Here is a 26,230-nt window from a genome sequence, read left to right as displayed (position 1 = left end):
CAAGGTTGGTCCTTCCAGTGCCAAGTCCCACTGAAAACATCTGTGAAGTAGGCTTGGGTAAGGTAGCAGAGGCATTTTGCATGTCTGAAATAAAAGCTTCAATCATTTCAAACTACTACTGTTATTTTGTACATCCTGCATACATACATGCTGTAATTATCATGTTTCATTTGTTGCATTAGTAGTGTTGTAATTGTCAGTTGTGTGTCTCATTTGCTTTATTGTTATATTCTTTTTTTGCTGCATCTTATTACTATTTGCTGCTGCAACATGCCAATTTCCCCATGGGATTACTAGCTTCATGTTGTCTTGTCTTATTGTAACAAAAAGCGCATACCTCATTGGATATTTATTTTGATATTATTCAGTGTCAAATTCTGTAATTATGAAGATAAACAGTGTCATACTGTGCTCTATGTGAGCAACACAGGCCTGTCAAATCTTATTGATTGATTATTCAGCCATTTCCCACAAAGGTAGTTAGAGAAACTCAAATCAATTCAGAAAGAGAAAAAAAAAAAAAAAAGGTTAGATTTTACTCAAAAGGACTGGTAGTCCAAACAAGCAGTGCACTAGCCAAAAAGACTTCTAACACCTTGTTTTTCTTTCATCATAAAAATCATCATATATCAAAATTACAGAGTCAACAAACAAGAAAAACCTGTGAAATCAAAAAGCACATAAATCAAGTACAAGTTACATAAATATGGTCTAATAATACACAGTGTTTATATATAAAGACTTTTCTAAGACAAGAGTGAATAGAAATAAATAGCATGTGACAGCTACAAACAGTATGTGGACCTGAGACTACAGTTGGGTCGTGCTGGTACATATCTCTTTACATACAGTACATTAGCACCTGGAAGTGTAGTGGGAGCTATTCATTTAAAACCATTGTGGCACATTTCACAATACTCACAAAATAAAGACTTTCTCTTCAAAGGATTATGCAAATAACATGAAATCACTATATTCAAGGAATGTAGTAAGTATCCCGAAGAAGTTTTTCCTCCTGGGCCCAAACATCTGAGGGGATCTGCAGAGACACAAACACATTCACAGACATTAATATTCCTTTCTTTCCTTTCTAATAGTCTTCTCTGTATCTGTGAAACACCTCTGGGAATACAGTGACACTCCTCCTTTGTGCTTTTGATGTGCGACTATGAAAGACTTCAGACTTAATGAATGAACAAATAACTTGTGCAAGTACTTAGTGAATTAATGAATGACTAAATGACTTACTGAATTAATGAGTGGATGAGTGAAGGAATGAATGAATGAATGAATGAATGAATGAATGCATGACTTACTGAACAAATGAATGAGTGAGTGAGTGAGTGAGTGAGTGAATGAAAGAATAAATGAATGAACGAATGAATGAATGACTTACTGGATGAATAAATGAATGAATGAATGACCGAATGAACAAATAACTTACTGGATGAAGGAATGAATGAATGATTGATTGAATGAATGAATGAGTGAATGAATAAATGACTTACTGAACGAATCAATTTATGAATGAATGACTTACTGAATGAATGAATGAATGAATGACTTACTGAATAAATGAAAGATGTACTGAGTGAATTATTGAACTGAATAAGCAAACGAATGGACATGTACAAAAGAATTTCAGAAGAACTGAACAAATGAAGAATGAAACAAATTCTACATTATGCCATTCTACTAGCATCACAGAATTTGCGTGAACTACCATAAAAGCAGAGTGAATCCACAGTGAGCTCTGCAGTGTTTTCCCACCTACATGTAGGTACAGTAGAGGCAAGGCACTGCTCCCTTCAGCAGCCTCCGAGGGCGTTGTTCCTGCTCTGTCCAGCAGAGGGCGGTGTAGCACTGGAGGAGAGGTGGGAGTTGGACTCGTTTGCTGCTGTGGAGGAGGAAGAGGAGGAGAAGGAGGCGGAGGAGGAGAAGGAGGCGGAGGCGGCGCTAGTCTCTGACCACTTGGATGGGGCTTGTTCCTCTTCATCCGAGCGCAGGGCCTCCTCCTCCTCCTCCTCATCCAGAGGAAACACCCGCGGCTCCCATGGGGCCCGAGGCTGCAGGGGACACACAATGCACATGTAATGAACATACAGGCATGGGCTTTGGAGCCACTAATGCACATATACAAATCTGCATCTCTAGGTACATAGTGTTTTTACATCAGATGTCTGGACTCCTCTCTCTGTTCATGTGTATGTCTAGTCTTGTTTATTTATATAGCGCTTTATCACAGTCAAGTCTCAAAGGGCTTTACATAGCATCACATATCATACTACATCATACATACTACATACAGTATGCAGTATATACTATACATATATCATGTACATCCTAAACTACGTCATATACTATACATCATATACTAGATCTAGTATAGCCTTCTGTAGACCTGGTATAGGGTAATACTCATTTATACTGTAAATTCACATCTTCTTAGGGTCATATCATATAGGATCATTATCTTGATAATTATATATTTTCATTAATTTTCATACTGCATATATTTTCATAGTTTTCATGTGTTTTGTACATATTTTTATTTGTCTCAGTATGCCCTGCTGCTGTTGTTTTGCACATACATGCTGTAATTCATACTTAGCCATTCATATACAGTAATATCTCAGCACCTGGAGGAGTAATTGTTGAGTCATTGGTATTCATCAACAACCCAATCAACCCACCACAGATATATTGTGCTCTTTCTGTGCTATGGGGCAGTAAAAACCTTACTTATTGCCCCTTTAAAATGCCAAGACAATGCATCTAATCCATTTTCTCAAAAAAGTTTATTAAAAAGTTATTCTCTTCCATCATCTTTAGGCTGCGGGCTCAGAGGTACGCAGCAACGTCAAACACTGAAATCAATGGAGCTGAGCCTTTTATTGCATGTACTGGCAGCAGTGTCTCGAGGTGTGTGTGTGTGTGTGTGTGTGTGTGTGTGTGTGGTGGAGGTGATTAGAGTGATCTTCAAACCTACATTCTGCACACTAGGGAGCCCTCAGCTGACTGCCCTTTTCTTCAAGTGCTAGCCCACCCCATGAACTCGCTTCAATTAATCAATGTCTCACACACATACACACAAACACACACACACACACCACTGGTGATGACCCATCGGGTGTCATAGTCCTCCAGGGGCTAATGTGATGCACAGATGAGAAGTCCTACCCCACAAAACAGATTTAAAAAAAAAAATAATTGAGCTACATGGGACCACAAGGACAAGGACAATCATCCAGAATGCTGTACTCAGATATTAATTTCCCAACTGCTGTTGGCATGACACTGAAGACCAGATGGATGGTTTTTTTCCTCCAAAGAATGGGCAGTCCTCAAGAATTGTATTTGTTTTAAAGAGTCAGGAAAGGGGCAAAAAATTTGATGTGACTATGAGCCTGGGATTCAAACGTGCTTTGCTGCTATACATACAGTATATGAAGTATGATCCACCACAACCCTGATAATTCCTATTCCCTATTCATGCCCTTAATTTTTTTTCTATGCCATTCAAGGGTTGTTTTATAGCTTTACATGGCTCTGATGCCTGAATACAAAATCAAGCATTGTGCTTTAATCAGCATCTTGTAGTGCTGGAGTGCTGAAAGAGCGGCAAAGCGGCGATGTCGGAGATATCTGCGGTATAGAGAAGGTTGATTAGGAGAATCTGCTTAAATAGCCGGTGGATGACTCATTCCTTCTCCAATCAGAGGAAAGTGGAGCAGAGCACGGCAATCAGAGCATCATCAGCTGGAGCGGAGAGGAGACGAGCATCCGTGTGGGCTCTCAAGGATCTCATCCAGGCTTTATAATGGGGGCAAACACACCCACGCACCCAAACTCACACACTACAACTGGGATAGGCTTTTAGTTTTCCTGCAACTACTCATTACTCTTGCTGTCTCTCCTTGAGTGCGAATGAAACAGCCTCATATTAAACCTGAATGTTTCAGAAAACATCCTTTACGCACATGCAATATCCTGTTGTTTGTCATCCTATCTTTGTCTCTATGGTTTCTCTCTATTAAACTGCATGGATAAAAAAATAATAATTTCTACCTCTTGTCAGCTGTTATTTCCCTTCTGTACACTTCTCTATCATCCATGACCATTTTAATATCACAAGAATAATTCATTCAGTGTATTGTCCGGGCACTATGGCTCTGACCCTTGACCACCTTACTATTGGTTGCTTTTCATGGTGGAGATCAAGCATGTCAAGCTTATTCTGCTGTTGCACTCGCTGTATCTTGCTTTGGAGTAGAGCATCAGCTAAATGCCTAATGTAAAATATAAATTGTATACTACCCAGTAAAGCAGAAATGTCACAAACATAATATTTAAAAGGAGTGGAGCCACACTTCATTCTCTATTTTTTTCAACTGCACATAATGTAATAAAAACACATACTGTAATAAAGTGCCCATAATGTAGTAAATGCTGGACACATACAAACCAACATAAAACATCATAACTTATTACATTGTCTGCCAAAAGGTCATAAAGTTACATGTCATTTTACTACATTATGGGCACTTTATTACTTTTTATTACAATATGTGCAGTTATTATATTCTAGGTAGCTCCATAATGTTGCTCTGTGTCTGAAGTATCACATTTTCTGCCGTGTTGGACACAGAAGGGAAACATGTCTGTTTTTGATGACATAATGACCTGACAGCCCATAGGACATTCCCTGTGAACTGCTTCCCACAGGACCCGGACCAGCACACTCTGATTCTCCCAGGTGGTTTTGGGGGGGTTGGGGGTTTAAGCTGTGTTGCTCTGGGTCTTACCTGCCACTCCTCCCAGCTTGGCTGTTCGTCGGTGTCCAGCTGAGAGCAGCTCCACTCCATAGAGCTCTCCTCTCCCGAGGCGCACACCCCCTCCCCGCCGCCTGACGACCTGCTGCCGGACCTGCCGCGAAAAACAAGCATACCCCACATCGAACTTCAGTTTCTTAGTATCCCAGTTGTGTTTACGTGCACGGGAAATCACATTCCTAACCCAGTTGCTCAGGTTACCAGATTCTGGGGTGACGCTGATCTTCCGATTATAAGAAATCCAGTTAAGATGTCTGCTGATAAACCCGTTCCAACTGTGCTGAAATAATAACATTATCTTAGTAGAGGACTAGGGCAGAACTGTTCTTTTAAAATCTTCCATTGTAATTCTTCAGCCCTTGGGTGTATAAGGCTGGGGACACACTACATGACTTTTAGGCCAGTATAACCATTTAGCCATCATGACTGATTTTTAAGATCAGACCAAGTCAGCAGTGGTTTTGGGTTGGATAGTGGGCACTGATGATCTTGTATGTGAGGGTTCAGGACTTTAATATCTTGCCTACTGATCCAGTCAGGACATCACAATTATTTCAAACATGCTTGATTTGTACACTTCAAATCTGGACAAGTCTTGACACTCTCCTGTAGTGTGAGCGGATCAATCACTCAAACCTGAAGTGAGGCCATGAATAGCCAATGAGCGTTAAGTGCCAGAGAAGGACAAGTCGTTCCACCTCCATGTTAGATTTGGTTGTGTGTTGTAGCAGTGTGCAAGCTCATGTTTTCTCAAGATTTGGGGGTTGATTGGGGTTAGTACTGGGGTCATGTTTGTTCCCTAAATCCGACTGCTCGTCAAGTGTGTGCATCCCTATGCTGCAACAGTCTTTGTATCTGCATGTGTGTGTGTTCCACCTGGTGGGGCGTCGGCAGCGTCGGCTCTTTCCCCAGGACGGCCAGCGCAACTTCTCTCTCTGCTCTGATGCCAAGTGTCTCTGGGCAAAGGCTTCATCAGTGAGAACCTCCACCTGAGAAACACGCACACACATGCACACACATGCACACACATGCACACACATGAAGATGATATTTTCTTCAAAAATATCAAAACAGCTGCTCCTGTCTAAAGGGATGGGACTGTACCTCCCACTCCTCCTCCTTGTCCTCTTCCTCCTCCTTCATTAGGGACTGGGAGTCCACCACCCTCCAACTGTGGAAAAAGACAGACTTTGTGAGATGAATGACAAATCATGGACTATGTGCATAACAACTCTCTGACTATTATATTAAAAAAATATATAGCAGCGTTACTACATATCAGACATGGGACTCAAACAGCCTGAAAAGTGGGAAAGTCACTTGCAAGGTAAATAAATCAAGCACTCGTCATGGTTTGATCAAGCATAAATAAATAAATAAATAATTGTAAAGCACTTTGAGAGGAGCTGATTTTTTTGGTCATGATTGACCCCACCCCTACCACACCTGCTGATAATGTATTCCTCCTAATCCAACCACTTTAACAACTGTGCCAACCCTGTTATAGCACCTCTGATCACATAGTCACCAAAATCTGTTGGTCACGGCTAAGTGCACTAGTGCCGTGAACTTGTGCCAGAGCCCCCGCCTACGCCTTGATTCACGAAAACAGGGCCCTAACTATTATATTTGACTCTTATTAGATCCAGTTCTGTCCCATACCTGGGTGTGAGGATGTCTTTGTACTGCAGCTTCTCCACTTTGGTGGTAGCAGCCAGCGACATGGGGATGACGATGTTGTCGATGCTGTACACACTCTCCCCCTGCCGTCTGCGAACAAGGCCCTGACAGGAAACATGACGTTGTAACGCTGCATTGATAACCGTTGTAGCTGCCAGTTTAAACCAACAACTTAGAAGTGCTCACATGTTCAAACTCGTTTGAAGTCGTTAGGATGCCATGACTGAAGTTTTCTGTAGACTTTGATCAGCTTTTTCACACTTTAGAACACATGTGCACTTTGTAAGTGATGCGTTTGAGTTCATGTTTTACAGCAATCCGAACATTGCAATGTGAACTACCAATGAAAAATCCAGCATCTTGTTCTGCTTGCCATGGCATTGTTAAGAGTTTGTTTTATTTGAAGTGAATACTAGGGTTGGGCGGTATCCAATTTTTGACACCGTTAAACCTTCCCCAAATTTTCCCGTGGTATACGGTATTACCATCTGATTAAAAATCACATTGTATCATCATCTATTATGTATCATAATAGATGATGTATGTATCATCTATTAACAACAAATATAAAACTTGAGTGCAAATACAGCGGGTTGCCTAAGGTAAATAAAAAATAGTGCAAGGACATTAAATTAATTCTCGGACGTCTGTCAACCAAATTAACAACAAATTGTCTATGGGCTACAATCCAGTACAAATAAATTAAATTAAAAGCCTATAGCATCCAGTAGGCTTATCAAATAATAACAAAATAACAATAAATAACAAAAACGGCAGTAATGAAAATAAAAGCGGCATAAAAGCGTATCCTACAGACCGCAACGTTAGGCTATTCTTCAAGCCTATTCTAGGTTTTTCTCCAGAAAAACAAGCATATTTACTTTTTCCGGCTTGAGCAGGGCACGTAACAGACTTCCAACTTTGCCTGCGGTGCTGAACACCCGCTCTGATGGTGAGCTTGTGGCACACGCGCACAAGAACTTTCGGGCCACCCTCGACATCAGCGGAAAGCGGCTGGCTCCATTTGATTTCCACCAGAGAAGGGGATCTTCGTCTCCGTGAATCACAGGCTCGCGACAGTAGGCGGTCATCTCTGATTCTGCTCGCTCCTCTATGGTGCCGAGTCCGACGGGATCTGCCGCGCCCGCCGCATCAGCTTTTTTTTGCAAGAGACTGCCCAAAGTTATCTTTTTTTTCAGGGGTGCAGGTTGGGCATCTCTCTCCTCTTCTTCTACCAGAATTTTTTTTATGACGGTCATGAAACGGACACCGTAGCTATTTTCAAATACCCCGGGATACCGTATTACCGTATTACCGCCCAACCCTAGTGAATACATCATTCCCTACACTTGACTTTTGGTCAAGTGTAGGTATTTCCGTGTTGGTCATGTCAGAATTCAGGAAGTCAGAGAAATCAGAGTCAAACCCTGAGTTCCCAAGTAATATTTACCAGATGAAAGCTGAGGTGAACAGTATTTTCAAGTTGGAAGCTTGTATCTACTGTTATTTCCATATGCCATGAATGCAGCATAACAAAGACATGCTCAACAATCAAATTTGAAGCTCAAATCACTATTTAACTATTTCTGAATATGATTTATTAAAGAGATTGCATGTGTAAAAACAAACAAATACATTTACACTCCACATTTGACACTATCTGACCTATTTGGAGGTGTGTATGTGTGTGTGTGTGTGTATCTGTGTGTGTTACCTGCGAGGCCTGCTTGCGTGTTTGTGAGGTCTGTGTGTAGGTCTCCTCCAGCGCCTCCTCTGAGCTTTCCTCAGGGTCACAGAGCTGGTACAGGACATCCTCTTCATCTAGGCATCACACACACACACACGCACACACGCACACACACAGGCAGACACCATAGACTTTATTGCAGCTGTAATAGCCATTACTATATGAATAAAAAGACCTTTAAAACAGTGCAGATCTAAAGGACTACACCGAGTTTTTGGTAGACAGGCCTGTTGGTGAATGTAGTTTTTAAGTTACGAGAACATAGACACCAAAATCATCCATGCGTGTCTACGGTAAATTGCTTTCTCCGGTGCTCTATGCTAACACTACAGCATACACTATGTTGAGTGATAGTAGGCTACTAGCATTATCCAAAATAAGAAGATGGACCTTTTTGTAATAAAATGTTGTGAATGTTCATAAATTAAAAAAATGAAACATCATTAGGCTAATTAGGTATAGTTGATGTAGCCAGGTTTATCTGGAACTGTTTCTGGTGTGAAACCACATATTCATCCGCTGCGTAGTGATTTCTCTTTTCACCCAACACCTTCACTTGCTGTGGAAACAGGGAAAGTAGTCCTTGGTAACACATTATTTTTCCATCATATTTTGTGTAAATTTTGGCTGCACATCATTTAAAATGACTTACCATGACCAAGTCAATAAATTCTTCTAATGTGTGTCCTGTCAATTTTCTAAATAATCATTAACAGGATATAATGGATACAAAATAAAGCAACAGTTTGGATGATTTTGGTGTTTATGTTCTCATCACGTAACAGGTAAGACAGGTAAGACAAGGCAAAGACTTGGTGTATTCCTTTAAACCCATACAAGTCTGAGTGGTTTCTTTTCACACACACACACACACACACACACACACCTTCTATCACCCTGTGGCTGTTCCTTTTCTTCCTCTTCCTCTGATAGGCTCTCCTGTGTGGCATCTGAGCAGATCCCGCCCACCCGATAGGCGACACACCCCTAACACTGCCCCGCTGATGCCTTGCATGATGCTTGTAGTTGTGACCTAGAGTGACACACACACACACAGATTTAGTACACCACAGGAATTTCCCCTTGCATTCAAAACCGCCCTCCAATCCCTCAGGGATTATGCGGTTTGGTTAAAGTGTACAATAGCCTGTAAAAGCTAATCCTTAACTATCAGTCCCATTACGTTAGGTGGATGACTGCTTGTCAGCGTCCTGAACCCTGCTCTTATCACACAATGGAGGGTTTTTTTCCCTGTAAGCCTACACTAAGTAAACTGGAGGGACAAAAAGATGCCATGTTCCAGGTAATCTTCATTATGAGAGTGAGGTAGATGCCAGCCTGAGCTTGCTGGCCATGCCTGGGCTGAATCATAATCCAAAATCCAGCCAAAATTAAGATTTTTTAATACCTTGTAATGCTATGGTGGCTATGATATTGAATGTAAGACCGATTTAACAATCAAATAAAGAAAGGAAGCGGGCAAAAACAGCCTATTTCTAATTGAACATAGCTAATGACAGTCCTGAAACTATAAAAGAGCAGTAAAAGAAAAAGGACCACAGGAAATTAAATACTTAGGGATATGATGTCCAACATGTACTAACCCTGTTCTGTACTAATGTGATCAACTGGAAGTGCAAGCAACATAATACAGCATAAGAAAACCCACACTTCTGCCGATCCCATTCACATCTTTTGATTTAACTATACAATTAATGGCATTTAATTAAATTGAATCCCAACCAAATGCCCCTAAAGAGGCCTTTTGCCTCTTGCCAGGCTGTTATTGTAAGTAAGAACTTTTTCTTCATAGACTTGCCTGGTTAAACAGAGGTTAAAAAAGACAGAAAGGTAGAGATTGAGGGAGCGAGAGACAAAGCATAGAAGCAAATATGAGCTCACAAAGTGAAACTAGTGACCTTTCTGCTGTCAGTGTACAGGTTGTAGCTCAAATCATCAATGATTGGCGAGGACTGAAGTCATTCCAGCTGACGGGAAATCGACAGAGCAGCAGGTGACGGTCTTCAATACGCTCCCAGCTGCCCTGCTATCACCCAACGCCCCCTCTTTTCTCCTCCCTCCCTCCTCCCACCAAGATGATCTAAATGTTCGTCATTTAGTCTCATATTCAGTCTTGAAATCTCATTTTTTCTTAAAGCAAGTGAGAAATTCTGCCACTAGGGTGAGATAACTCCAGTTTTTTCTAGTGCCGTTTCACCTGCTTCAGGATTTTTCACAAACCATCAACATCTTAAAACAAGGGAGAGTAAGGCAGATCACTCCAATACTATCAAGACGATAACACTTGATTCGAAATATGTTGATTTGCAGTGGAAAGAAGAGGAATTTTCTCACCCTGATTGCAGCATTCTTCACTTGTTTTAAGAAGTTAGTTCAAAGGAATACATTAAAAACAACTCCAGTGTGTTCCGGCCTTGCAGTGGCCTTCATGAGGGAGTAACACACCAAACTGCATGAAGTATTTCTCATGCATGTTCTACTAGATGAAAACGTTCCAACTGGCTATGAAATAATAATAAAGGTTTTATACGTTTTTGCCCAAGAGTGTCTTGGAACAGCATAGGCTGGTCTCTCAGTTCATGTCCAAAAAAACAAAAAAAACAAAAAAAACATTGTTTTTCATCACCTACTGTATATCTATTGATGTCAGAGTCACATTGACATGAGTGATGATTTGTCAGACTCGGGAGAGTTTCCTATGGATTGGTGATGTCGTTTATGCTCCACCCCATTTCCTAAATTTCTGTATTGAAGTTGTATTGAAGTTGCATTACGATGTGTGACTGTCTACATCTGTTGATCCCAAAGTTGCACTGAAATGAGTGACAGTTCTTGCGACTCAGCAGACCAATTCTGAAGCCACACTGAGATCTGGGATGGCTCGTCGGACTCAAGTGAGTGTCCTATCAATTGGTGATGTCATTAAGCCCCTCCCCCTTTCCTGACTCACTGACTTTGACTGACAATGTCTGTTGATCCCAAAGGTGAATTGACATGAGCGATAGCTCATCAGAATTAGGGGAGATTCCTATCGCTTAGTAATGTAATTTAAGCTCCATTCTCTCTCAGTTGGCTATTTTTTCAGTATGTCCCAGAAATTTGAAATGCTTTTCAGCACCTATATCTACTGATTTCCAAAGTCACATTGAAACGAGTCCCTCCCCCTTTCCTGATTCGCTTTATTTTGTTCATCCATATCTACTGATCTCGAAAGTCGCATTCAGATGTTTAATCATTTATATCTGTTGATCCCGGAGTTGCACTGGCATGAGTGATGTCTTGTCGGACCCAAGAGTGAGTATCCTATTGATTAGTGATGTCATTTAATCCCCTTCCCCTTTCCTGATTGGCTGTTTTTTGATTGTCTATATCCATTTATTCTGAAACCACATTGAGACATGTGACGGCTCATTGGACTCAAGTTTCCTGTTAATTGGTGATGCCATTGAAACACCTCCCCTTTTCCTAATGGGCTGTATGAAAATTGCACTGTTTTGAGTAACCAATAAACTGTATTAGGATTTTCTAGTTGGTTTTATTCAGCCAAATATGTCAGAGCTTGAATTATGTGCTTGTTTCAGCAGAAAACTGTGGTTGCATTGGGCAGCTCCCAGTGTGAATGTGTACAACTGTGTGAATGTGAAGCAGGGTGTTGCTGGAACAGAGCATGGTGCTTAGTCAGCCTTCCCTGGATATAAATAAAAGTTAAAAAAAAAACGTCCCCATTCCACCTTCCCTCCTTTTCTTCCCTCCTAAGATCAACCGATCATCAGTTGTTCTGGATCATTAAGCTCCACTGTGGACGACGGCGGCAAACCGTGTGAGCAAGAGCCAATCGAAGCCCTGAACTCAGAGGCAAGTAGATGCAGGGGTGGATTAATGATTAACTAACTCTCTTCACTAACTCACAATAACATACAAAGACACATGTACACACACACACACACACACACACATTCACCTTGGTGAGACGCCAGTTGATTTTATTTCCATCTACAGTTCAGTGGGAAGCCTCATACAGACCCAGTGGGACATCTGACATGACAGAAACTAATTATGACGCTCCACAGGGACACAACGAGTAGACACAGAAGAGAAGAGAAGAGAAGAGAAGAGAAGAGAAGAGAAGAGAAGAGAAGAGAAGAGAAGAGGGTATGTAACCAGTACTGGTGTACAGTAGGAACTTACTGCTGTGCAGCGGTGTGGAGCTGTGTGTCAGTCTGCTGTAGTGTCCTGGACTGGACAGTTTGGCGTTGACCACCAAAGGCCTTTGGGACCACTCTTCTCTGGCCAGGGCCCTCTGCAAGTGGTGGGACAAAGGAGTGTCTGGGAAGAGAGGACATGTAAACATTACATGAGAGCAAATCACACAAAATTACCTCATCGTATGCAAATGAGCTCTGCTTCATACTCCACTACTGAATCTATGTGGTCAGAATACCACAACAGTTTTGATAGTCAAATATCTTCACGATCCATAACTGAGCATATCTCTAAATGCAAGCCCACAGACAGTTAGAGTAGCTCTACACTGTGAGACAGGCAGGCAGGAGATGAATGAAGATGTTTCTGCCCAACTGTCACTAATTTTATGAATAGTTTTGAAATGCAAAGGTGTGTTTGCATTCAAGGTGTGTTTCAGCTGGGCTGAAGGGAATAAATAGGCTTCCTGAAGGTAGAATGAAGCTCAGAATACATGAAAATGGATCAAGAACTGATTAGTATTGAGGAAGTTGTTATTGTTCTTTAGTGTCATGTTTCATCCTGTCTGAACATGAAAACAAAGAAATACACTTGGCAATATTCTAATGCACCAGCTAATGACTATACAACCACAATGGATACTGCAAGTTATTTATGGAAGAAACAGCATTTCTGGAAAGTCATGGTGGACAAATATTTTACAGACAAGTCCAAAGCCACTTTTGAATTGTTGTGCAATTAGACTGAACCATTTCCCGGGCTGATCATGCCAAACTTGGGTCATTTTTTGCAATATATTTCCATTGCTATTTATCACATAATTTCTTCATTGGCAAAAATGCTTCCAACTGAAGCAAATGTGAAAATGCTTTTGCAATATTGAGGACACTTTTTCAAAATTTGCTGTTTCTATTCAGCTAATACATCATAAATGTACATTAAAAAACCCAGCACTTAGCATTATCACAGTTTTCAATTAAAATCATCAATTTTTGCTCCACATTACCTCATCATATCAGAGTCAAACTCCCAATTAGACCTAGACGTCTAAGTCTCTTACATGAGACAAGGGCAAATAACCACTTACAGCAACTACATCTAGAAAATGCATCTGAGACAGCAGCTTTCGTGCTTAATGAGTTCAGTTATCTTTGTAGTGGAAGTATTGGTACTTGGTACTACCAAAGGAAAGAGACAACACAGGGTGGGGTCTGCAGTGGGAGGTCCTGGAGGTCAGGGGACTGCTGGAGCTGCAGGCAGGGTCGGAGCACAGGACCGAGGGATCACAGGAGGAACAGGAGGAGCAGGAGGACGACGAGAAGGAGGAGGAGAGGGTGGAGGTGGAGCTCTCCAAGTCCTGAGGGAGAGGGAGAAGGAGAGAGACAGAGAGGGAGACAATATGATATATGGATATACCATATGGGATGCTAAAAGATGAAGGGAGCATGGTGAACAAGTGTATAACAGAGGGCTCCGAGCTGCTAGCTCAGTTTGGCTTTCTCTTTGTGTATTGTTCGGCTGTGAGTCACAATGCCTTGGAGAAGCTGCTCTCAGCCTGAACACACTGATTAAAGTCATTAAGCTGGTAAAAGCTCTCTCTGTCTTCTGGTTATATCACAGTGGAGCTGGCACTCCGCCGCTTCTTATTATAGCAGCTACAATTGCCCTGGGCTCCACAGTGACTGGAATAGTAGCACTCAGCTAGACTGCTGTTGAATCTCTAAAGGTACTGATATCGATTTTAAGGCATCAAAAGGTATCCAAGGGTATCAAAACATCTTAAAATGTTGGATTTTTACAATAAGAGCTAAAATTTTCCTCTGGTTTATAGGTATGTGCATGAGCTGATCGAGAACTAGTTTAGAGATGAGGAAATTAGGCTTGATTCACATGACCAAGTCCACTTCATAATGACTCAAAATGATTACAGATCAGCAGGCTAGTCCAGTGTTCTCTCCACACCGGTAAGCTGTTACATTCAAAGCCCAAAGTTTGGTGCTGCACAAAATGCAGCATATAAGGCCAATGGGAAATCTATTAAAAACCATGGCAGCCTACGTGTTTTTTTGTTTTTTTTTGCTCTCACCAGAGAATCATAATGTGCCAATCAAGCCTCATCGTTGGAGCATTCAGGTTCAGGGGTGAAACAGGAACATGACAGCCATGATGCACAAATAAAGACGTTTCATAATGAGCACAAAAAGATAGAAGTCTCTGTTCATGTCCGCTAGTGAAGCGGGTTTGAGTAAAATCATTTCACACAACAATGATGATGACGATATAAAAGAACTGACAGCTGAGGTTTGAATCCATCTGATAAAACAATATCACATTATATAAAGAGATTACAAAAAATAACGAACTTTGGGCAGTGGTAGCCTAATGATTAGAAATAACAATAACGATACCAACCTTGGTCTTCATGCATTCATCCTACTGAATTTAGTGCAGTAGCCCCCCCCCCCCCCCCCCCCCCCCCCCCCCCCGCCCCATCACCGCTACCCTCCAATTTCCTTGGCAAAATGACCATACATGCTCTGCAATCTTCCTTGGCTAAATAAAGGTTAGTGCTTCAAAACGATCGCATGCATTAGTCCATTTGAAGTTAATCCAAGAGATATTATTGCTTAATTAAAACCAGGTGTCTGGCTTTAAACACTGATTCCTCTTTCATTTGTGGAACTATTTTAGTGATATGACATTCCCCCCCAGTTGGAAAACCTCGTAGGCCCCAGAGCATAATATAAATTTAGTACAAACCTACACAAGACAGTGCATGACCATTTTAAACCATGAGTGAATAAACCGACAGAATGCATGGCGATTTACCTGCGGACTGCTGGTGCTGTGGGTGTGGAAGGTGAAGAGTCTGGGCTTGTGGTAGGTGACCAGGGGTCGGGTCCGGGCGCACACACACGACGCATCAGCCTGGAGGAGCTGCTGCCTCCTTCGGGCCCCCATCCTCCTTCTCTTGGGGCCGTCCAGGGAGAAAACCTGCTCTCCTCTCTGGCCGCTGCGGGGACGAGAGCAGACGAGGCCGTGGAAAAGTCAGGGATGTGATTGCAACGGCAATTATAAGTAATACCAGGCCAAGTGCCTCAAGATGACATTCTCTTAGATCAGTGGTTCTCCAACTCTCGGACTCAAAACCCCCAAACAAAACCTAGTCATAACCTCTAGTTACAGGCATAAACATGCAGAATGGGTTTTATCAAATTACTTTCCCTTTTCTGGCCATTTTACTTCATTCCATAACTAATCTTACAACTCTCATCCAAAATAATTTTGGGCTTGAGAACCACTGTCATAGTTTGAAGTCATTACCACAGTGTAAAAAGTCAAAATGTCAACATAGATCTTATTGATTCAGTAACATTGGGTGTTTATTGTTCTGTGGGAAGAGCTGAGTCTAAATGGCATTTTTTGTACATGATCCCTTTCTATAGGCAATGCATCAATATACTTAGTGTGAATAGGAGACCAGAAATCTTCTTATCACCATCTGGTACAGTATATCTTTAGGTTTGACATGTTTAAGGGAACATGGCTGCAGGGTCAAGTTGCTGTTGTTTTGATGCAGTCCACTTGCAGGAAAAGCAAATTAGAGTCACAGTAATTCAAGTTCCCCAGAATGATCTCCATGAAAAGATCAACAAATCAAGTTGCATACAATCGTTGTCAGCCTGGGAACGGAGGGTGGGGGGGGGGGGGGGTTAAAAGGGCAGCAGGAAGGAAAGACCTAAACTGATGACTTTGATCCAAATCAGGCCGGACGCTGGGGACCAGGCTGTTTCTCTGGGTTACATTAGAGACAGGGAGCATGGTTACAGTCTTGATAAATTACAGCCCAGGCCTAAAAGACAGCCTTGTTTCCACTGAAGGGCCAAATAAGGGCTAACCTCAGTCTGTATATGTCTAAATTTTTCCTGAAACAAACTGAAATGTCATCTGTGCTATAATATGGTGTTAGTGTCCCATGACTATTTCAGCTGGCCCTGGGAAGCACATACTTGGACCTGTTGTGGAAAAGTGGCTAGCCTGCATGTAGGCCTGTGAACACTACTTATCCAACATTACGCAAGTGAAAACTCGCTAGTGCTAGTTTCAACCTAGCCAAGGAAGATGAGTCAGAGCAACTGTAATGATAATGCTCATATTATGTACTTTGTATAATATCTGAGACACTCTTACCTGAATGGAACTTAAGGATTTCGGGCACTAGCCCACTGGGCTAGTAGAATGAAATTTCTACTCCTGGACAAATTATTGCTAGACCAGTATAGATAATGTAATATTCAAGACAGATCATCTTCTAAAGTTCTGTACACGCATACATTTTTAAAAAAAAAGTTTGTGTTCTTTTGTATATTTTATATTTTATTTTTACTAGATCAGTATCAGTAATGTAATGTTCACCTTTAAAAAAGGTAAACTACAAGGCACTCGGTAGAGCGCAAACATCCAATGCTGAATAATTCTTCAACTTGCAAATCTGCAGCCACAACGGTTTGTTTAGCATTTCTCTTCCAGGTTTGATTTTCCCGGAGCACTTGAAAATAGCACTTGAATGCAACGCTGTTTAGCAACCTTCCCACCAGCAATTGAACGCAGCATAACTGTTCTGGCTAAGAAAAAAAAAAATCCTTCCCTGCTGAGACGACATGCTTGCTGCAAAGGCGAGCCGCTGATTTCTCCTAACAGCTGCTAGCCAACGGTCACGTCTCTCTTTATAAGTGGGGAAAGGATGAAATTTCTCCCCCTCTGATCTGGCATATTTACAACTCAGGGCACAACATATAACAGGCATGTTAGCCAAGCGACCAATAACAATGCCGAAGATTGAAGACTTGAAGATTTGGAAAGCGAGCTGAAATATGCTAAATGTTACTGAGATAGCGCCATCTACTGGCTAGTAGAGGTAACTGCCACAGATATAGCCTAAATGAATGAAAGTGAATGAGCATGCACAATGAATGGAAGTCAATGAACACTGTCCCCCAAAATGTTCTCATTACCGACAAACCAATATATAGAACTTCTCCACCTAGTGGCGGCCTTAAAAACTGCCACCACTCACTGCCCACAGTAGAACTGCCTGTTACCTAAGCTTATTTCAGTGTGTCTGTTGTAGATCACTGTGACCTACCAGAGACCACCTTGACCTGCTGTCACATACGAACTATAATCTGTATTTATTAGGTTATGTCACCACTTCAGCTCAAAGCACCCATTAACTCCAACTCATGAAAAGATGGGGATCGGCGTTACAATACAAGACTCTCAAGGAGCCATGCAGTAAAATAGCTATTAGTGTGTGTGTGTGTGTGTGTGTGTGTGTGTGTCCTCTACCTGCTGAAGGCCCTCTTGCTGATGCCCTTCCAGGCCTGGGGTTGTTTGGAGAGGGGCGACAAGCTGAGAGGAGGCATCAGGCTGTTGACGATCTGGCTGAGCTGCGCACTCTGCAGTGAACACATCACCCTCATCATCCATTACACTCACTACAAAACACTCCATGAAAATAATACTACATGTTGTAAGGATGTCCATGAATAATTCATGTATAAATGTTCAAAGCTGGGTAATCAAGCTTGTCAAATTTTCAATCCATGTCCTCTAGACCCAGGTGGTTTTCATTCCAGCCATCTAATCAGGGACTATTTTACACCTGGGATGCGAGGTGTATGTAATTAACTGCAATTAACTGGCTGGTAGGATAGAAACCCAGCAGTACTCTAGGTAAAGAGGACCAGGATTGAGAACCACTGCTTTAAGGTGTCGAAAGGTATTGGAAAAACTTTAAGAGATTGATTTCTTAGAATGGGATCCTAAGTCTAACAGGAAGAAAAAAAAAAAAGAAAACTGAAAAAAGTCAAATTAAGGATGGCCTGATTCTATTTACAAAAGCAAAGGGTATGTATAAATGTTACACAGAAAACGATTTATTCTATGATTAACTGTGCTGTCATTTGCCACAGAACTTACACTCTTGTAGATTATACAATGGTGCATCAACATGGCTGTGTAGGTCTTATCAAAGAAAGTTTTGTTGCAGAACTGGTATGGTCTTGTAGAGCTGGAATTATTGTGAGGGAAAAAACTTCTATTTGAATGCACAAGGAGGAGCCATATAGATTATTGTGGGGATCATTTTCTCATGGATCTGGCATGGAAAATCCCCACAGTGTGGAAAACTGAAACAAGCAATGAATTTTTGTTTATCAAAATGAGTAAAAATTGTGTGCTTAATATTTTGTTTTGTATGGTTTTATATAGTATAACCACTAACAGATTGTATATCCATCTGGAGAACTGAAGGAGACAAAACAAACCTATTGTACTGATGAAAAGAAGAGGCTGGATACATTTATCTCGAGTGCAGGGTCCTCATCAGCTCTCTCAAGTGTTCCTTGGCGTTTCAGAGAGATTGCACTGGCTAGCCAATAGATCTTCATTGTTATTCAGGAGCTGATTGGAGCATGGTCAATGAGCTAAACACTGATTGGCTATTCAAACAAGTTCATTAAACGGTTTTGATACTCAGAGAAAGGCTATGCATTTCATTAACAGATTAGGTTGCAGAAAAATAGGGCTGTGTGTGTACGTGTGTGGTTGAGTGTGTGCAGTATTACTGCTGTATTCAATCAGCACTGGTGGACAACTACAACAAGAAAATTGCCACCAATGCTGGAGACATTTCTTTTTCCAACCTATTGCAAACACAAACTAGAAGTGCACAAATACCAATTTTTCAGAATCTGTATGAGCACTAAGTACTTCATTAAGCAGGATCAACTGATTCAAGTACCAGTCCAAGCACTACCCTTACTCAGTTTACAGTCATTCATGTTGTCTAGTGTTGGCCTATTACAAGAACAAGCGCAGCAATAATGATAAAAAATAAATAAATAATAACGATGAATAAAATGATGAATAGAATACATAAAATAGAAGAGAGGACATAGCTTCTTGAGTGTGTTTTTACATTGTTAAACACACACAAAAACATCTTATTCAGAATAGGTTAAAGCTGCACTATAGGCAAGATTGTTATTCTTGTCTTATCAGCCTAAACCACAAAGTGGTGTTGTAAAAGACAAGAGCGTCCCATCCCACCCAATTAAGACGCCATATCCAGTAAAACTTCTCACCCTATTCACTCAAATTAATTTCTGGTATAAAATAGGTTAAAGCTGCTACATGTAGAATATTACCTCAATATATCCTTCTGAAATTAATTTTGATAGTATAGTATAGTATAGCGGCTGTTGAAAAATCGCTCAGAAAATGTGTCCATGGGTACAATTTCCAGCAAACGTTCCAAGGCTCCACTCAATTTTGCATTATTTTTACCGTTTATTTGCTTAGTTTCTTGCAATCACCTGTTGATTTTTTGTCATAAACCGCGAAGGAGAATCCTCCTCGTCCGCCGCCATGGCTACAGAAGAAGAGGAAGAACTCATCCTAGGTGAGCACCTGCCACTGCAAATAGATCTTAGCTGCTACTGAATGGCAGGGCAAGGACGTTAAAAGGCTTATAGAAGAGAAAAAACTCTCCATTACTGCTCGTTTGGATTCGATGGAGTCGACCTTGACCCGAATACCGCTTGGAGTCCCTGGAAACAGCATGCCGTGATCCACAGGAGAGCGACAAGTTTCTACGGGCTAAAGTAAGTGACCTTGAGGAACGCTCTCGCAGACTTAATTTTAAGTTAGTTGGAATCCCAGAGGACAGCTAATGGAGACCATCATTGCCAAGATGCATCAGGATCAGGACAAGGATTTGACTCTACGACTCAGTTGGCAGGAAGCCCCGCTAGACCACAAAGGCTCAAGGGTTCATATTTTCCCCGATTGCACCGCGGAGGTCATGACTCGACGCCAAGCCTTCAGCGGGCCCATGTAGACCCTCCGTGAGGCGGGAGTGAAATACAGCCTTTGTCTTCCTGCAAATGTTATGTCAGAGTCTTGTGTATGTTCTGTTTTGTCAGCCTGTTCTATTTTTGCCATTCATGTATATTATGGCAGGGAGACATACTGTAATGCAGCATCCAAAGCACGGAATGTGACATTCACCAGCTGGAAGGTTAGAGGGATGGGGCAAGTTTTTTCCCATTTCAAATCACTGTCAGCAGACATAGTATTCCTGCAGGAGACACATTTAAAGCCCACTGAGCAGAGACGCCTTAGCAATAACTGGATTTCACAGGTACATCAGTCTGCCTTCTCCTCTATAGCTAGAGGGGTCACTTTTCTTATCAGCAAGTCCATACCATTCCACCTGTCAGTGGTCACTGACCCAAATGGAAGATATATTTCAGTTTCAGGCAGTACTGGTACGGGTTATTTCCCATAACCTGTCTTAATAACTATTCTCCAAATCCTGATTCAACTAATTTGGTTATTGGAGGTGATTTTAATTGTTACTTTGATCCTTATTTGGACTGCATGTCTACACAGGTCCCTCAGATCTCCAATTCAATGGGTACAATTAATAGCTTGATTCGTTCTTTTAATCTGGTTGATGGATGGAGGTTACAACACCCCACAGGGAGAGTGTACTCCTTTTATTCACATGAACATAAATCATATACAAGGTTAGATTATTTTCTTGTTGACTCCAGATTGATTTCCAATGTAATAATATTGTATAATATCATACAGTATCATAACATTTTGATATCTGATCACTGTCCTGTTGTTCACTCTGACCATACCCAAATCCCACTACAGCTGCCATTTTAATCCTCCACTGTCACAAGATAAAGGGTTTCGTGAGTATGTGACTACCTCTATAAGTGAATTCATTACCACTAATGACAACAGAGAGGTTTCTGATTCTGCCCTTTGGGAATCATTCAAGGTTGTCCTCAGGGGTAAAATCATTCCAACAAGTCCTCAAGAAAAAATGAGAGGCATAAACGCCTTGAGTCCCAGCTCTCAGCATTGGAGAAGACTTGCATATCGTCCCTCTCTCAAACTGACTGTAACTGCATTTTGAAATTGAAATATGAATATAATACCATCCTCTGCTGACCAGCTCAGCATACTTCTCCTGAAATTGAAACAGAAACAGTCTGAACTAAGGGATGAGCCACATCATTTTCTGTCCAGACAATTGTGTGGTGTGCAGGCCAGCAGGGAAATCCATGAAACTAAATCTTCCAGTAGGACCATTTTAACTAACCCCAAAGATATGAATAGTTATTTTATGGAGTTTTATGTAAGTCTCTACACTTCCAGGAGTAAGGTATCCGAGGTAGAAAATGATTTAATCGACTCTATTGATATACCTAAACTTGATGTTCCCAGAGCAGAATGGGACTTGGGTTTCACACAGGAGGAAATTAAAGTCGTGATAAGCCTTCCCTTGTGGTGAGGCTGCAGGCCCCGACAGGTTCGGAGCAGAATTCTATAAGGCATACAGCAACATCATTACTGCCACTATACAGCATGAGTAAGCATTCTGGGCAAACACATTCCCTCTCTCATTCATTCCAATTAAACTGGGTTTATTCCTGACAGATTCTCCTTTTCCAAGGTCTACAGGCTACTCAATACCATGTACAAGAAATACAGTCCTGATGAAAATCCCACTGTTTGTAAAACCCGCTTGACATCGAGAAGGCATTTTGATAAGATTGAATGGAGATGCATGCAAAAAGTATAAGCTTAATGTTTCAAATAAGTACTTTTACTCATAATAAAGTATCCATGTCTTCACAAAAAATGCAAAGGAAAGCCTCTGTGTTTGTGTTTGTCTGTGTGGGTTTGTTCATGTCTGTCTACAGGATGCCAGGAAAGTCTGTAATCATAGGGAAATTATCTACTCCTTCAGAAAATGTGCTCAACATGACCACCGCCAAAATATCATGTTTCTTTGTATCTGACATATCCAGATCGAAGGCTGCTACCATAACACTGCAGGACGACTACGCTACTAGTACAGTACAAACACAATACCATCTTTCTTTGTATCTGTCAAAGCATGTCTGCAATCAACATTACTGCACACGCACAATTTGCTTCTGCACATGCTGCTGGTTTTGGATTTTCACAGAATACATTTTTTCTTTCTGGAAGCTCCAGAAAGCAAAATGGACAGGATTCAAGTCAGCAAATCTGGGAGTCCAAACTCAACTGCTCCCCATCCTTCCTATCCATCTGATACTAAACCCTTTGATTTCATACTTATGGGACAACTGATATATACAGTAGGTGCACATACTGGTTCCTCCCTCCTACCTGTCTCTCTATGTTGCGCAGGAGGCGCGTGGGGCTGCTGGGTTCGGTGTCGGCGTCCGAGGCCCCGACCGTGTAGCACAGCCCCGCCGTCTCCCTCAGCAGGGTCTGCTGGATCTGTCTGTCTGTCAGTGGCTGGGACTCTGCCAGCACCACACCACCCTGAGAGACACACACACACACACAGATAACACGCTGGGTTCAATTTACTTAAACCCCATCCTCTGTCTGACCAAAAGAGCATCAAGATTCTCGCCCTGCTCATTGGAACATGCAATGAACAAAGGCAAGCAAACCTCTTGACACAGCTTCACACCCTGAGTCCATACACCACAAAAACATATTAGTCTCAACAAGTCATTTAACCTAGTAAGATAATCTCACTTTTTTCCCCTGCAAATCAACTTCTGTCATTTTTTTGACACCAGTAGAGTGATCTGCCATAACTGCTGTTTCAAGACAATTCCTGACACAAGTGAAACTGCACTGGAAACAAGTGGACTTATATCAATGCATTGGTGGAATTTTTCACTTGTTTTAAGAAAAACAAGATTCTACGGCTGAATGTGAGGCTAAATAACTTGTAAAGATAGCCATTTTGCAGTGTCTGGTCACTAGCTCTGAACCTGGCTAGGGTCATGACTTGCCCAGCACTCACCCTGAATGAGCACATCGCTTTGCTGCATTATACACCATGAACCTGGTACCCCATAGGGTTAGACCAGGCCATTGCCCTTTTATTAAATATTGGATATTGGCTAGTCATGTGGTCCACCTCTGATATGATGGAGGTTCCTTCCTGACCACAGCTACATGAAAACAGTCTGTAAAACTTGCAATCAAATTTAATTTTCTTTGCACATTTTATTTATTTAATTGTTTAATTATGTTCTTCATTTAAAAGGCAACAATTAATCCAAGAGTTCCCCTACCTTTGCATGGGTGCAGTGTGTCACCCTGCCTTAAGGAGCTGTTAACACACCTAAAAGAATTTCATTACTATAGATTTCAATGGGGTGTAAAAGCTTTCAACTTTTCCACCCTGGTAAATAAAGAAAATACATTTCTAGGGGAAACACTGAATAGTACTTGGCATGAAAAATGGTTCAATTTAAAGTAATAATCTGTGACATTTTCATATAAATAAATGTTCATTTTAATAATGTCTGTCGCCGATTGCTATAGCCCAATAATGATTTATATCCAGTTCATGAAAGCTTTTACATTTGCTGTTCCAAACACTTTGGACTGGATAGCTGTCTCTAGTGCACAGGAAGTGATGCGTTTTACAAAAAGAGCAGCACCTACAGGAACTCAAACTTCGACAGAAAACCTGCAGAAAAAGAACCACAATAATCACTAAAGTTCATGAATTATCACTTTCTGACCTGAATATCGGCACAAAATAGCTGCTATCGGTGACTTTAGTCTATAAATATCGACTGTTGTGATAGACAAGCAGAATATACTACTGCTGCAACATCAACTGGCACTACAGCTAGCTAGCAGTCAGTTAGCTCAACTGAGACGGCAGATAGTGAGTGGGTGATGTGGTTTGTGCTTGGCCGACCACTGAGTAAATGCAGGAAAACCTACCAAGGAAAAGGCCGGTATTACTTTCAAGAACTTTGATGAAAGAGTAGGCTGGAGTTCAGCACAAAATGCAGCTGATATAACGCTTCTACAAAAAAACTGCATAGTGTAAACACACCCTTGCATCGCCCTTTTCTTTCAGTTTAAATACTTCTTAGTACAGTTAAAATAGTTTAGAGTAAAACTTAGCTCCATGGGAGACCATTCATCAGGAAAAACATTGTCCCTTTCTCAGACTATTTATTTTTCTGGCACATTCTTCTCCTGTGTGTGTGAGTGCAGAGGCTTTGCAGCTGCATCACATATCTCCCAGCAACCGCAGCTGGCGCCATCATGGAGGTCAATTGATGAATTAGCTGTGCGCAAATAATGGCTAAATATAGCTATAACAACCGGGCTGATAAGGTAGATTTGTTTCCAAATGTAGGGTACTGAAACACAGTAAACTGCCTTGTCTTTAGACCTAGTCTCTATTCCAGAGCACTCTGAACCAAACTGTTAGTTTTTGGCATTTTTAGCTAGCTAACTACCCAGAAGGCTAATTTAGCCACTGATGTTCATGTTAAAATGCGACTGCTAGCTAACCCTTCTATAAGATACGTTGGCTAGTGTGCTATTCAGATGTATTTACAACAGGACGTTGGCTGACCACATACTATGATTACCTATCTTAACTTAGACATTATCTAAACACAAAATTGATCCGATTTATCCGCGGTGAAATGTCAAACGCAGCCCAGAAATTAATCATATCTATAGAAGGCCAAGTCGTATGTTTAGAAATGCTATTGACGGCTATTGGTGCTTTTCACACAGCATATTCTTAGCCTAGGGTTATCTTAACCCTGGGCTAACAGCTGTCCCAGGTTTAGCTTAACCCTGTTCACACACAGACATTTAACCCATGGCTAACTTTTAGCCCAGGTTTTACGATTCACACGATTCTTGTTAGCCCAGGGCTTACATGTCTGAATATTCTATGGTAATAAAAGCACTTGAGCCTAGGAATGCCATGCATGCCATTTGATTGGACAGCACACAAGTGACACAAAAGTCTTCTAACCCTGTTCACACAGCCAACAGATAACCCTGGTTTTCAACGATTTTCTGGGGTTAACCCTGAAAAGTCGGGGTTAACCCTGCTCCAGAGCAGAGCCAGCTAGCCCTGGGCTAAAGTCGGGGTTATCCCACTTTGGAATTTGCCTGTGCGAATCGTTTCTTAGCCCAGGGGCTAGGCGCTGTGTGAAAACCACATTGTTGCCCAAGAGCTGAGTAAATGCCCACAGCTTAGTAAATGGCCTCTATGGCCGCCACAGGGTGCACCACGTCACCTGGAATGCCCTCCATTGAGGTGGATGCAGAGGACTTTGGTCTTACCTTGGAGGAGCGGATGTGCTGGTGGAGCTCCCCCAGCTGCTGGATCCTCCCCTCCAGCTCGGCCAGACGCAGCAGCAACCAGCTCCACCTGCTGCCCACCTCCGCTCGCTCCTCCAGCCACCTCCTCTCTCTCCTGCTGCTGCTGCTGCTGCTGCTGCTGGGCGGAGGGACGGGGTGATGGACAACAGACATATAGGTGAGGAGGGTAAGACCGATGCATTGGTTTTGGGTTATTGGTCTTTTATTAAAAATCGGACGGCAGCCAGTCAGTGTCGTCGACCTTTAATATGATGGAGGTTCAACCCCTTTTTTCCTCAGTAGCTTCAGGGGTGTCAGTCTGTAAAACCTGCAATGAAACCTGCCTCAAGTTTTAGTGTCCCATGGTCTAAATGCTGTTTCAGAGGCTTTTCCACCCTGACAAGAATAAAATTTTGGGAGGAACGCTGAATCCTTGTAACGCTTTGGAATGCGTGTCATGAATGTGGTCCAATTTCAAGATATTGAATATCGGCATAAAATATAAGCAATCAACAGCTTC

The 26,230-nt window shown here is 41.7% G+C and overlaps 1 protein-coding gene across 1 annotated transcript in view; it reads right to left on the bottom strand.

Moving 5' to 3' along the window:
• Positions 1-314: 314 nt before the first annotated feature.
• kansl1l (KAT8 regulatory NSL complex subunit 1-like) overlaps positions 315-26,230 on the bottom strand; it is a 34,085-nt gene continuing 8,169 nt past the window's right edge. Inside the window, exons 3-17 of the mRNA XM_078285932.1 lie at positions 25,693-25,846; positions 22,726-22,884; positions 17,833-17,942; positions 15,313-15,496; positions 13,666-13,840; positions 12,469-12,606; positions 9,146-9,292; positions 8,227-8,333; positions 6,495-6,616; positions 5,937-6,003; positions 5,709-5,821; positions 4,806-4,926; positions 3,111-3,176; positions 1,775-2,066; positions 315-1,039 (exon numbers count right to left, since the gene is read on the bottom strand). Of these exons, the coding sequence (XP_078142058.1) occupies positions 1,809-2,066; positions 3,111-3,176; positions 4,806-4,926; positions 5,709-5,821; positions 5,937-6,003; positions 6,495-6,616; positions 8,227-8,333; positions 9,146-9,292; positions 12,469-12,606; positions 13,666-13,840; positions 15,313-15,496; positions 17,833-17,942; positions 22,726-22,884; positions 25,693-25,846 (1,921 nt within the window). The 3' untranslated portion in view covers positions 315-1,039; positions 1,775-1,808. The remainder of the gene's footprint in view (positions 1,040-1,774; positions 2,067-3,110; positions 3,177-4,805; positions 4,927-5,708; positions 5,822-5,936; positions 6,004-6,494; positions 6,617-8,226; positions 8,334-9,145; positions 9,293-12,468; positions 12,607-13,665; positions 13,841-15,312; positions 15,497-17,832; positions 17,943-22,725; positions 22,885-25,692; positions 25,847-26,230) is intronic.

The sequence above is a fragment of the Centroberyx gerrardi genome, chromosome 10 (assembly GCF_048128805.1).
Source record: "Centroberyx gerrardi isolate f3 chromosome 10, fCenGer3.hap1.cur.20231027, whole genome shotgun sequence".
Lineage (NCBI taxonomy): Eukaryota > Metazoa > Chordata > Actinopteri > Beryciformes > Berycidae > Centroberyx > Centroberyx gerrardi.
The sequence above is the reverse complement of the archived record's forward strand: the minus strand, read 5'-3'. Positions and strand labels throughout refer to the sequence as shown.